The sequence below is a fragment of the Nelusetta ayraudi genome, unplaced genomic scaffold, assembly GCF_046127955.1.
Source record: "Nelusetta ayraudi isolate G7.1 ecotype Tasmania unplaced genomic scaffold, CSIRO-AGI_Nayr_v1 ptg000002l, whole genome shotgun sequence".
In the NCBI taxonomy this organism is placed as follows: Eukaryota; Metazoa; Chordata; class Actinopteri; order Tetraodontiformes; family Monacanthidae; genus Nelusetta; species Nelusetta ayraudi.
In genome coordinates, this window is record NW_027466052.1 from 5576073 (window position 1) to 5589798 (window position 13726).

The window sequence follows — 13726 nt, forward strand, 5'->3', positions numbered from 1 at the left end:
ATTTTTCCCATAAACCGCGATAACAAAATAAACGCCTTTAAAACGGCTGACAGGACTACTGTGACCTGAAAGGCGATTCATAGCAAATCTCTCTATTGTAGATTTTTCAGCTATGGTCTTTTCGTCGTTTGGAAAGAGTTTATTCCCAGCGTGACATCACAACGTCGTACATGCTGCTGTGTCTCAGGTCGTTCTGATTGGCTGAGTCCAGACGTGTCTGTAAGTGACGTTCTCTAGAATCGTTCTGATTGACCAAATAGATCATGTGAGTTACAGAGGCATGGTCCTGGTTCTTGGTCTTCAAATATTACATCCAGGCTGAGCTGTGGCTGTAAATTATTTTTGTAGTCAATTAATTAATTGATTGATTATTTTTGTCTGAAAATGACAAACAGCTTGTCCTTTATCCCAGGATCAGCTGAAACAACAACCACAAGAAGTTTAAAACTAAAAGGATATTTAAAAAATATTTATTATGGCGACTGTGTGCAACACAAAAGCGGAACTGTTGTTTAGCAGCAGCAAAATTCAGGAAAATAGGATGGATTAAATTGAATACTTGTTTCCGAATTGAGTCAGTTAATCACTTCAGTGCGGAATTTCATCTGAGCTACAGCATCAAGGTTTGAACGTTCAGTGAGTCAGTGAGTGGTTAAGGGTCTGGCTTTTAAAAACCCAGCGAGTGTCCATCCTCTTCAGAAAGAGCCGGGCTCATTAGTGCAGCTCTGACTCACCTGACCCCAGGAGGAGGCGTACCAGTCCAGACAAGGCTGAGGATTGCAGGGCAGCTGGGCTTGTGGCCTGGAGGAAGTGGCCCGGCAGTGAAAAGGTCGCAGGTGCCTTTGATCCCGCATGTCAAAACACTGGACCTCCCGTGATTTAACGCCGACTCCGCAGTTCTTGGAGCACTGAGTGAGGCACACGGTGCGAGGGTTATCGGGGCAGCGAGGGTGAGACGTGCGAGATGTGACTTGCGTGTAGCAGCGGTGACTCCGAGGCAGCTCTCCTCGCCGTGCGCTCTTAATTGGTACGATTAACATGCTGCATACGCCTGAGGCCGTCCAAAGCTCAGAGATCCACAGGAATGCCGTCTATTAGGGATTTAATCGCCTGAATTGCAGTGACATGCGGTGTTGCTTCGAGCGCCCACTTGCACAGATCTCGTGTGCAGAGTGACACTGAAGGACAAAACTCCAGCAGCTTTTATATACAACAGGTATGATGCATTGGAAGCATTTCCTCACCTCATGATATGAAAAGGAAAAGCTTCTGCTTGTATTATTCTTATACTACTACCATTATATTATTACTGGAAGTAGTAATAATATACCGATGCAAAAGACACTTCATTGCACACATCATCAGGCAAAGTGCAATGGATGTTTAATACACAGATGGGCCGCACACCGTGGAGTTGTTATCAAAACATTAATCTACTGAAATAAAGTAAAATTGATTATTTTCCGTAACGCTGCTCTGACCTTGCTCCATTCCTGGACTTTCCATGTGGCGCAGGGGCGCAGGTAACAGCGCTGGGCTGGGGCGGGCCTCTTGGCCGGGTCACAGTCTGAGTCAGAGGCACTGCTGCAGGTCAGGGTCCTCCAGACGGCACCGAGACCACAACTGGTGGAGCACTGTGACAAATTGAAGCCACACAGCAGAGCACATTTGCATAAGCTGTTGGAAGTGGTTTAAAAATCTGTTTTGAAGGGCTAAGCTGGGAAGATTAAAGTTCCAGTGTGTAATATTTGGCTTGAATTGAATTCTGATTTTTACATTGGTAAAAGCTTAATATACCGGCCATAAATACATTAATAAAAGTGTATAATCACAGTACAATAAAGCTAATTGTAGACAATCCAGTCCGCCTGACAGTGCGTTTTGTAATTAGGGTGACTGCTCGCGTCCTCAAATAAACTATAGAAAAAGAAGGTGGAAGAGGTATCCTGGTTTGGGTGTGAAGGCCACCATAGCTCACTGGCAAGCTCAGGAGTGGGAGGGAGAGTGGCGCTGCAATCTAAAATGTAACCACTTGATCCTGCTGTTTCTTCTTCAAAATCTCTAAATATGACACACGAAACCCTCAATGTCCTCATAGAATACGATCAATAATGTGGAAGCCCAACCAGATGAACTTTGTTTAAAAAGTTGACTTCCTGACTGTCAGAGCCTCCTCATCTCTCATCAAGGCTTTTTGGTTCAGTGCTGTGTTTGGCCTTTGTCTTGCTGCAGCTGGGCTGAAGCTCCCTTGAAGTTTTGCAGCACCACTGTGAGGGGCCGCCTGTGGCCCTTGGCACTCATGGAAGTCTGACTCACGTCTATTTGGCCAGTCTAAGGTGGTGTGTGGCCGTGTGGGTGCCTGATGCCTGCCATGCCTGCTGAGCGGGAACTCCCCAGGGCACTGTGGCAGGCCACTGGGGTGGCATCGGCCTTGCAAGGAGCTCTGTGTTGTGGCAGCTTGGCTCTGGTCACTGGGGCATCCCCTTGTTTTTTGGGCATTTTTTTTGGAGTTGGCCTGTTTTTGGTTTCCTGCTTGGAAGTTTGGATTTGGCTAATTTTTTTGTTGTGGAGAGGGGAGTGTGGTGGCGTTTGGCGTTTGGTGTTGATGGCGGTGGGTCGGGGGTGCCTTTGTGACCACCAGGCATAAAGATTAAAGCTTTCTGTCTGGTGGTCTCAGACATTTTGACCTACGTGTATGTTTTTTTTTTTTGTTATTTGCTGTCATTTTGAGCTGGTTCTCTTGCGTTCGCTGTCTTCTATTTATGTGTTCGGCTCAAGGCGCCCACTTCCTGTGTTGCAAAGATCCTGTTTGCACGGCTTGCCGCGCATGTGTGTCCAGCAGTGTTTATTGTTGAAATCAATTTGCGTTAAGCCGCTGTTTGAAAAGCCCCAGACAAACAAAGATGGTTTGGGGGAAAATAAAACAAGACAACCAACAGGACAGGCTGTGATCTGTTTTGTGTAGCACATATCACATATCATCAATGAGCCTGTTCATCGTCACTCTTCTTTTTCCAGTGGTAAAGGCAGAATTCAGTTTTTAGTTGCAACTCCACAGCCAAGGTATTGCAGTTCATTCAGACAGAATTTACACCAATGACTCATTAAATATATCTATGATCTAAGTTTTCTGCAAAACTGTACGTGATACCTTTACAGTCAAGCAACCAACACCAAATGCATCTCAACGGTTTGAGAAAAACGGCTGTTGCCGCCCTCTAACTATCTGAGTGCTGCAGTTGATTTTCTAGAAGTTGCCTACTGCTTCTGCACATCAAAGACCTCAGCTGGGTGTCTGCTTACCATTTCTCAAAATATTGACAAAAACTATAACTACACATTGCGTTGTAACCTCGTAACAGATGCAATCTTCGTGGACTTACAGCGCTCCAGTTGCCGGCGACCCAGTAAGCGGAGGCGACCACCTGTGTGGGCGCCGAGGTCTGGACAGACGATGTCACTTGAACGGGCCATGGGTCAAGTGGATGGGTAGGCGGTGCCTCGTGCAGCGAGAGAGCCGTGCTCTCCTGAGAAGGCTTCAGCGTTGTGGGGCCATTGGATCCAGTTCTTTCCGGCGGGGGAGACTCTGTTGGCGGACGCTCTCTTGAAGCTGGCGGGGAATCAGCTGGGGGAGGCGCTGTGACTCCTTCCAGGACTGTGGGAGGCGTAGTGTCTGTTCCAGTTGGTGCAGAGTCGCGAGGGGCCTCTTGGTTACCTGAGATGCGCTGAGAGGAAGTGGGAGCGGGAACGGATTTCTCAGGGGCGGGAGGCGAATTCCTGCTGGGGTCACGGCTGCTTTCCCGCGGGTCCAGAACGGAGCTGTGCACCAACTCGGTCAGATTCGAGTTTGAGTCCTCTGGTGTGAAGGCAGCAGGAAGTATCATTGACTGACTGGTGGTTTGAGGTATTTCGGAACTGTCCAGTTGCAGATGAGTCGTCGCGTCTTCTTCTTCTGCAGAGATGTTTGCACTGGGCCGTTGTTCTTCACTATGACTGTAGTCACCACCGAGGCGTGCCTCCTTCTCCCCGGGGCCCATTGCTGTTGGGACAGCAGTGTGAACAGCGATGTCATAACCCGACGTGGAGTGAGCAGTGATGCTGTCTTCAGGGAAAATGGCTGTTTTTTTCCCCCTCTCTGTGCCATTCTTCCGAGTAAGTGCGGGCTCCTCTGTGGTCAAAAGTGGTGTTGTGGCTGACTTTTCAGATGGCCAAGAATTTTCATTTTTCAAAAGCCGAGTCGGGAACAATGGAGGTGAGCGAGTGGTGAACGCAGGCAGAAGAAAATCCTCAGAGAGAAAATCCTCCAAGTTGTCAGAGCCAATTTCTGACTCATCTTCGCCGTCCTTCCCTAACCCGTCTACATCTTTGTCCAGTTGCTCTTCGCCCTTTGAGACTGGGGAATAAACAGTTGCAGTGGTAGGCCCCGCTGTCGTCTCTGCGTTTCCATCTCCGCCCGTGCTGCCGGTTGGACCGGCCTCCCGCGGAGTGTTGACACCGTTGCTGTCCCCTGAATCGTTTCCATCGTCCTCAAAGTCATCAGACAGGTCCTCGTGGAAGTTGATGAAGTTATAGTCGTAGTAAAAGTCATCCACTTCAACATTCTCAATGTTGTTGTGGTAGTGAAAATCACCCTCCACAACATCGTTGATGTCATTCTGGCTCCTCGGCTGGGCTCTGGTGGTGCTGAGTTTGGGAGGGGGTTTGACTTCAGGGATGGAGTTGATTTCATTGAGCACTTCATTACTGGACCAGCCACTTCCGGACCAGTCTGTTCCAAAGTTATCCACCACCTGCGGGCAGTCCTGGACGTAGCAGGAGCCGACGGACAGTGGCTTCTTTTGTGGGTCGCAGGCAACACCCGAATTCCTCGAACAGGTTACATTACGGCGACGCACTCCGCTTCCGCAGGTCTGAGAACACTGGGCAGAAAAGACACAACAGCAGATTATGAGAGGAACAAGCTTACACTGTAAACTTTTGTTTTGTTCTTTAAATAAATAAATAAAATACTTCATTTGTTCAGGATTCAAGTAAAGTTGGTGCTAAATGAATACATTTTTCATGCACATCAACCAAAACCAACACTTTTTGTGGATGATAGAAAGTGATAGAAACCTTAATAGACATGACAAAAAGTAATGCAGAACCACTTGAGAAGCCTCATTAGGAGTTTATATGGGATATTAAAGTGAGAGGGGCCGTACCAGGTCTTGCCGGTGAAGATGCTGGTCAGGTCTCATCCTTTAAAGGTTCCATAGTAAGATTTTGTTTATCCAATGGCACAAGGCCTATTGCCAACAATGTTAACGTAAATCCTTGAACCCTGATTTCTCACTTGGTATTAGAATTTTTGCTATGCCAGCCATGATACAGGGCAAAAAAAAACAAAAAACCCTGAGTAGATGCACATTCTGGGCTGTTTTAAATACGTGGTTAATGCAATATGTCTGGCCCCCTTTTAAAATGGAACTGCTCTTTATGTGCATCTTAATGTTTATTAATAACAAGTGAATGAACAAATTAATTGCAGTGATTTTATCTCAGGAAAAACATGTAGGTCCTTCCATTTTCAATACCTGCTTATTCCCGAGCTATATTCCTTGCCAAAGCATGATGTATTTGACCTTTCTGGAGAAATAGCTGGGAAACTGGACTAAATATTACTGCAAAAAAGCACAACTGCTAGTGAATAGACAGAATTTTCTGGTTGTTTTCATTCTGCAGAATGCATGTAGGATTAACGCTAACGTCAGATAACAACTATACATACAGGAAAAAAATGGGTAAGGTGACCCGGCCAAAAAAGACCTGGCGAGAAATAGGGAATTTGGTAACAAATGTGGGACATGAATTCCTGGGTCATATTTTATGGTATCCTCTCTATGAGTTGTGTAATAGAGTGGGCTGTCCCAGGATAGTCAGTCAGCCTGTAAAATTTCTTGGCAACCCATTCAGCAGCTGTTGAGATGTTTGAGTTGGCAACGGCGAGCGTCGAACTGGCTGACCCACTGAATTCATTCTACAACCGTGGCTTTTAAAGTGCAAAGCCACGAGGGGAGAAATACTGTGACAGTTACGCCCAGTCAGGAGTTGGTGCGGCAAGCTAGAAATTGGTTTGAAAATCGTTTTTTCTCCCTTAGAGAAAAAAGCTTGAGATTCCAGGTGCAATGCTTTCAATATTATACTATATTTCACATATATAATTTGGGACAAAGTCTACAAAAACATGCTGCGCTGGACTGGATGCTCTCTTCAGTGCATTCAAAACAGTCTGCAAAAGCAGTGAGTAAATGCAGCAGCAGACTATTTGAGAGCTTCAGCTTTTGTGAGAATTCAACCCCAGGGTGCTCCACGATGTCGCCACGCAGGCTGCAGAATGGCCCTGTAATAGCCTGACCAGCCGCACAGGATCCAGGTGGGCACTTTGAAAGACGGGCCTGCGAGTCGTCAGGCTTGAAATTTCAGCAATTCCACGATGCTGCGAGGCGCATTGCACGTGTTCACACAGCTACACAGAAGACTGATGATCAAAGGCAACTTAGGGCTGCTGCCTATGAGTCATGCATTCATGTCTGACTGCAGGAGCACTATCAATCTGTTGTCTTTCTTCGCAAAGATTCCAAGAGATATTAAAGTGTATCGCTGACTTTTTCTTTCTAGCATTCAATTCAAGCACAGCGTCTTTCAGGAAGTTCTGGACAACAGCAAGCACAATTGCAAAGAAGCTCGTACATAAACCTCCTGGGCTCACCTTTGACCAACCACCCGCGGTCCAGTTGGCCGGGCAAGGGATGTGTGTGTTGCAGGACAATACGGACTCAGGTTTGGCCACATGCTCACAGTCCTTGGGCTGCAGGGCTTTTTGTTCCTCCGCGCTCACGGCTTGGATGCAGAGAACCGTCCTCTTGGTCTGACCGGAGCTCCCGCAGCTCGCCGTGCACTTCTGCCACTCGCCGACCCACCAGCTAGCACAAAGACGCACCACATGGCTCTGCTTTAATAACCACCATGTTCAATATATAAGCGTCCAAAGTTTCACTGCAGTGTAGGTGCTGGCGAACCACAAAGGAATGATTGATGTGCTCCAATGGTTCAGACAATTTGATCTTGTCGATAATAATAAAGGCCGTTTTGAAAGAAAAAAATTCATATTGATTCTTCAACAGACTTTGAGTGCTTTCTGTTGAAGCTGGAAGACAGCCTCAACACGTGTACACGCGTGTGTGCATGCATGTGCGTGTACATGTACGTGCGTGTGTGTGTGTGTGTGTGTGTGTGTGTGTGTGTGTGAATCCACGCTGTAAATGACAGTGGCAGTTGCACTGACATGGCTGGACAGGGGTCCTTGTTGCAGCTGGTTTGGTTGTCGTCGGGCCGGCTGACGGGGTCACATAGGTGCTCCTCCACGATCCCAGTTGTCTTTTCCACACAGTGAACAATCTGCCTCTGGACACCTGTGGCACAAGCAGCAACATGCAAACGTGTGTCAAGATTGAACACACACACACACACACACACACACACACACACATACAAGCACCTATTGCAGCTGACTGGCGGCCATGAGTGTGTGTGTGTGTGTTTGTGTGCATGACATCATGACATAATGACAATAGCGGTGATAAAAATAGTGAATAATGAGAAGAATATAAGAAACAAGAGTGAATAAAACATAGTGAAGCAAAAATAAATAACACAAGATAATAAATACATGAAGCAAGTGAATATATATATACAATTCGGGCGACAAGGTGGCACAGTGGTTAGCGCTGCCGCCGCTGTGGGTTCAATTCCGGGCCTGGGACATTTCTGTGTGGAGTTTGCATGTTCTCCCTATACTATTTTATGCATAGTGCATAACCTCAATGTGCCTCTGAGAAACAAAGAGAAATAAAGAAAGAGAGCCATGACCCTGAGAGCAGGAGAGGCAGTGATGCAAAACAGACTGATGAATCGATGGATAATAGACAGTTATTGTTATTGCCTGGACTGCAGAGCGTGTACAGCCCTTCACTGCTTCCTGCCAATGCAGCCACTCACAATAAAAAACAAAAAAAACAAAAAGGGACGTTTCAAAATGATGATCCTGAATTGTGTATTTAAGATTTCTGTACATGACATCTATCTGCAGCTCTCCTTCCTGGTTCAGTGAAGCCGAGTGATTAGAAAAAAATCAAACAAAACAACATCTTGGAACAAATTTTTTGTTCCTGCTTTCTATAAAGTGAGAAAATTGTCATTAACACCTGGAGGGGGATGTGAAAAGTTCTCTTCTCCACAGGCTGTGACAGATTTATCTCCTCTGCTGATAAAAGATCAGTCCCGCCAAACCCGAGGCAATTTCCAGAAAAAATGGAGAAGGACACACCTCTCGCCTCTTTGTGCACCCGGTGCAACGCCTGCTGGGCACCACAATCTGTGCCTGATAGCTAATTTACACCTTCAAAGATGACTCTCAAAGGGCAAAGCAGCCACATTACATTAAATCCAAGAAAAGTCAGGGGGAAAAAAAAATAGAAAAGGAAACATGACAAAGAAAATGCATGGACGGTCCGGGAGTGTGAATTAGATGCCTTTTTTTTGTCAGGCGCAAATGCAATTATTTCACTTAAATCTACAAAATTGACAGAAAGGGGTCGCGGAGATGGTGACAAAGCCCTGGAATATGGACTTCAGTCTTTAAGCACTGTACTCACCAATCACCACTCAAAAAAGCCTTCATTGGCAGGGCCATTAACATTGGTACTGGTATTGATACCTGAGAGCAGAGCACTCTCTCCCGCTGCTGTCAAAATTGCCTGGACTTCAAAGGCATTCTAACAGCAGTTCACTCCAGTGTGAGAGGCACGCCAGAGGCAAACAAAGGAGCACCATCTCAACGATAGACGACGGGGTGCTTACAAAAAGGAGCAGAAATACCATCATTGACGTCTAAACCCTCAGGCACCAGGTCCTGGCTCAGCAGTTCTGCATTGGTACGGACCCTGGTTTCAAATACAGATGGTCTCCGTCTCTGATAATATGCATTATTGTCTGGTTTGGATTCTTCAGGATAAACAGCAGGACTTACACTCTTTTAGTTCAGGACAGAATTTCGATTAATTTTTCAAAGTTTAGCGTTGAGGAAATTAATTGCGTTGATAGAAAATGGACCTGTGGAAGGTCCTTTTTGCTGCCGCCTCTGCACTGTATTGTTGCATTTCACAGCAGTGCATGTGGAGGCTTGCAAGTGAACAGAAAAAACAACAATAGTGACGCCAATAAAGGTTAATTCTGCTTGATAAAACTTCTTTAAAACACACACAAAACTCATAAGGCTGTATTTTTTCCCCAATGGCCATTAGACCCAAATAACTGTATATATATATATATATATATATATATATATATACATATATATGTATACATATATCAACCTGTAAGCAACCCCTCATGTCGCTTAAATTTCAACGCATGCAGAGTTCATTGTTTTACTCCCACCTGTACCACAGGTCACACTGCATTCTGTCCATGAACCGAACTTCCAGAAGAACCTGGAGGAGGAGGCGTTGTCGTCTTCCAGGACACTCTGGCTGATTGTGTATTCGTACCGCACGCCTGGATTGGTCTCCTGGAAGAGGAGCTGGAAAACACGTTTGCATGGAATTATGGTCTACATTTTCATGCCTCTAATTCCAAGCCATCATTTTGCAATTTCAGGGACAAAAAGGATCCCATCCAAATGGCTGCCGCCGGGAGTTATGCATGCTAATGGGATTCTGGTGGTGGCACCTCAGTGAATCACTCACAAGAGCTGCATCGACTTTTTTCTTCTATTTGATGGAATTATTATTTGAATAGACAGTTTATGTTTATTTTATGTCTATTCATTTTCAAATATTCATTTTCATGACTGAAAACAACAAAGAACCTGTTAATTATTCTGGAACCAGATGAAACAAGATGCAAAAAAGCATTGAATTAAAAGGAGAGAGAGAAAAAAAATATCCATTTGATTTGATTTGATTTATTATTTTAAAATGTAAGAAAGGAAAGAGAAAAAAAGGAAACAAAACCAAAACACACATTTAGAAATAACAACAGGAGCAACAGTTTGTCAGTGTAAAATGTCCAAGTGGATATATTGTTAGGAAGCAGCAAACTTAAGGAAATTAAACTGTGATTAATGAGAAAAAATAAATAAATAAATAAATATATATATATATATATATATATATATGTATATATATATATATGTATATATATATACATATATATATATGTATATATATATATATATATATATATATATATATATATATATAAAAAAATATATATATGTATATATATATATATATATATATATGTATACATATATACATATATATATATATATATATATATATATATATATATATATGTATATATATATATATATATATATATATATATATATACATATATTTTAAATAGATTGGAGTGGATTAATCAATTATCAATTCCAACTTTTTAATGAACTGAATCACTTTAACATGGCAATTATAATTCAGGAAGATATTTTTATTCAAAATATTAGAAATATTAAAAACATACCAGTATACCTGCGTGTGCTGTTCAACCTTGCACCATTGCCGTTCGCTCAGCACACGATATAATAACAAAAGAAATAGAATAGAAAAACAAAACAAATGGAACCAAATGGAACAGAGTCGGCACCACAGCAACCATGTTAACTGTGCTCGCGCCCCACCACACTCTCCTCATGCGTGCCGCATGTGTAAACGCGCTCACTGCACTCCACACTTTCACACATTCTTGTATCAAAGAGAATCTAATAAATAGCGTCAAATGGAAGGCTTGTTTGATTTTCACCTGTATCCACAGCGGTTCCATGGTGGGACCGGGTGACGTCAGGTTCTCCAGGTGTCCCGTCCTCTCGTACGTGAACACCGTGCCGGCGGCTTTGTACTCGCCGTTCCACTGGATGGTCCAGCCGCCGTTCAGGAAGTACTTGTTGGGGTTGTCGCTTCGCAGCGCCAGGAAATTGCCGGCCTCGGCCACCTCCTCGATGCGGATGTCGCGGGCTCCTTCGGGAATCAGGCCAATGTCGACGTAGCCTGCAGAGCATTGGTGGGAGTTTGGACGAAAAACCAATTGACGGATGCTTAAACGGCCGCGACTGCGAGCTAATCTCCAAATCAGACTGAATTAACCCAATTCAAATCACTTTGAAATTACTATTTTAAAGAAAAATAAATAATAAATGATTGCATTTTGACAATTAAATTCAAAATCCAAGAAAATGATTCACTCCATGCAACTGCCTTGGCAATAAAGAGCAGCATCTGGAAAGTCAGCAGCCTGAGCTGTAGCTCCGACTCCTGCCGTGAATGGAAGGCACGTATGCACACACACGTAGAAAAACTTGAAAATGGATGTGTGGAAGGGCATCGTCCCCAGGGCAGGCGGCCACTGACTGGCCACTCACTCTGGTGAACATTTTTGATGTAATTCTGAGTAATTCTACTTATGATTCCCTTCAGCAAGAGGGGTAATTACATAAGCGGCCTACAGGAAGAGTAATAAAACCATCCTGATCGGCCCTGATGATATTCAAGCAATTTCCTGAAATACATTTTCTCAGAAAACACGTTTCTTCATTTTTGACAAATAACTGGACGGGTTCATGTGATCTTTTCCCATGTTCGGTCCATACAGGCAAAGTTAGTATTACATAATTAACATAACATCGCCCAGAGCTCTGTTTTATTTTATTCTTTTAATTTTATTGGACCTCTTCTCACCTGCCCAGTCGTGTCTGGCAGAAGAACTTAACATGGGGGAATAAAGTGAGCAGGAGACCTACCCAACCCTTCGCTCTCCGCAAAGGTTTTCCTCACGGTTGTGCAGGTGGAGCCGTCGCCGTTACACATGCCGCAGCGATCCTCGGCGGCGCTGGACTCGATCACCAGGTCGCATCCCACCTTCTGCAATATGCAACAAAACAAACCCCGCAGTCCGTTATCCAAAATACACATTTCACAGAGATTCAGTATGTCATGCCATTTCCTCCCTCCTGGGTTTATTTAAACACAGATTTCTGAGAGGGACTCAGTTCCTTGAAAACCTTTTCCTGCCTCATCACAAAATCTGAAACCAAACTCCATCCCGCTGCATTTAAAAAGGCAAAAAACTAGATTGCCAATCCCTGTTAAAAAGGTGGGGGTGGTTTTTAATGAGGGGTAAAAAAAAAAATAATTAAATTTTAATTGAAACTGAGCGTTGGAAATTGAGATACAGCCAAAGTATTAAATAGAAAAGTTCCCTGCGATGTTGCTGGCTAGTTTTGAGGCATCAGATCAGGTCGCCTTCAACCCACCACCATAGACGCTATACAACCATTTCTTGATTCTGCTTTCTACTATTTATCTCAACTTCTATGCAAACACAAACATACATTTTGAGAAGTCTGATTCGTTTCAGTGTGAGAACAACAACAAAGAGAGACGTCGTAAACGGAGCGGCCGTGCTCGGCCCTCGGCCACACAAAGAGGACGGACAGAGTTCCGAGAAGGTGAGCGCCTGACAAAAATGTCACCAAATGTCATGAAACCAGAGCGTCGAAGTCCTGAGACGGGTGTCCACTACGTATCTGAGACGCATCAGCGCCGGTGACTGGCATTTTGGCCCCAGGGCGATAGGTGGCAACGGGGAGATAACGTCCGCAAAGTTTAATTAGCGCGAATCGATGAGCTGATATGGTTCACAATGCCCAGCAGACAAGACCCGTCTGGGGAGAAAACAAACCGAGCGACGGCTGAACGACGGGCCGCATCGCCGGCGGAGCGGCCGCGCATTTATATAAGGCAGAAAACACGTACGGGGAAAAACAAAAAGTTGCATTTTGTAGGGAAGGAAGAATTGCCGTGGCGATACCTTACAGATGCCGTTGATGCAGATGTCCCTGCTTTTGTTGCCTTCATAACAGGGAGTCCCATCGGCCACGGCGTCCAGCATCTTTTCGGAGAACTGCTCATTGAGCGGGCGGCAGTACAGCTCGCAAGGGCTGGCTGCAAGAAGAATTGGGGAAAAGCTAGAGCTTCAGAGAGGATTTGACCTGCACAGATGGAACAAACAGACTTTTCAGGGCACCGTCATCTCAGGGGTCTCAGTCTCAGTAAATCCTGATCGGGGTGTGGAAAAACAACTTTTTGGACTCTTCAGACCTCTGCTAAAGAAAAAAGAAAAAAAAAGAGAGAAGTAAAAGAGCTTTATATGCCAGACGAGGAGAATCAGAATCAGAGATGAAGTTTAAAAAACAACTCTCTGCTGTGGTAGAAAGAAAGATGAAGCAGAATGTTTTTTTTTTTTTTTATTTGATTTGGGGTCCATTAAGAGGGTAAAAACTCGGGGGAAAAAAATGTACTGAAAAATCCACAGCAGAACAATAGCAGCGGCAATGACACCCAGTGGCTTTCAAGTCTACCATGACAGATAATTTGTTCCCATGAGGCTCAGAAGGTTTTGCACGGGTGAAAAATGAGCTGTGATGGAGGAGTGTAGCAATCGTTTCAGAAAGAAAAGACATAACAAAACAAAACATTAGGGGCCAAGGACCACAGTGTCGCAAATCTTATCAATACAAAGGCAGCAGGAGGTATGTAGGTTTTTTTCTTTTTTCTATTAGTAATTTTTTTTCTCTTCAGCAAAAAGTCAACTCAGCTGCTGGAGTGAAAACGTACAAGCG

The 13726-nt window shown here is 44.4% G+C and overlaps 1 protein-coding gene across 3 annotated transcripts in view; it reads right to left on the minus strand.

Annotated features, from left to right (window-relative positions):
- adamts7 (a disintegrin-like and metallopeptidase (reprolysin type) with thrombospondin type 1 motif, 7) overlaps positions 1 to 13726 on the minus strand; it is a 65841-nt gene that overhangs the window by 13791 nt on the left and 38324 nt on the right. For 2 of the 3 annotated variants that reach the window (XM_076019333.1, XM_076019325.1), the window contains exons 13-21: positions 12916 to 13049; positions 11846 to 11966; positions 10852 to 11096; positions 9481 to 9622; positions 7328 to 7454; positions 6752 to 6965; positions 3384 to 4919; positions 1482 to 1634; positions 735 to 908 (exon numbers count right to left, since the gene is read on the minus strand). In XM_076019333.1, coding sequence (XP_075875448.1) covers positions 735 to 908; positions 1482 to 1634; positions 3384 to 4919; positions 6752 to 6965; positions 7328 to 7454; positions 9481 to 9622; positions 10852 to 11096; positions 11846 to 11966; positions 12916 to 13049 — 2846 coding nt within the window. The remainder of the gene's footprint in view (positions 1 to 734; positions 909 to 1481; positions 1635 to 3383; positions 4920 to 6751; positions 6966 to 7327; positions 7455 to 9480; positions 9623 to 10851; positions 11097 to 11845; positions 11967 to 12915; positions 13050 to 13726) is intronic. The other variant, XM_076019344.1, reaches the window with a different exon arrangement.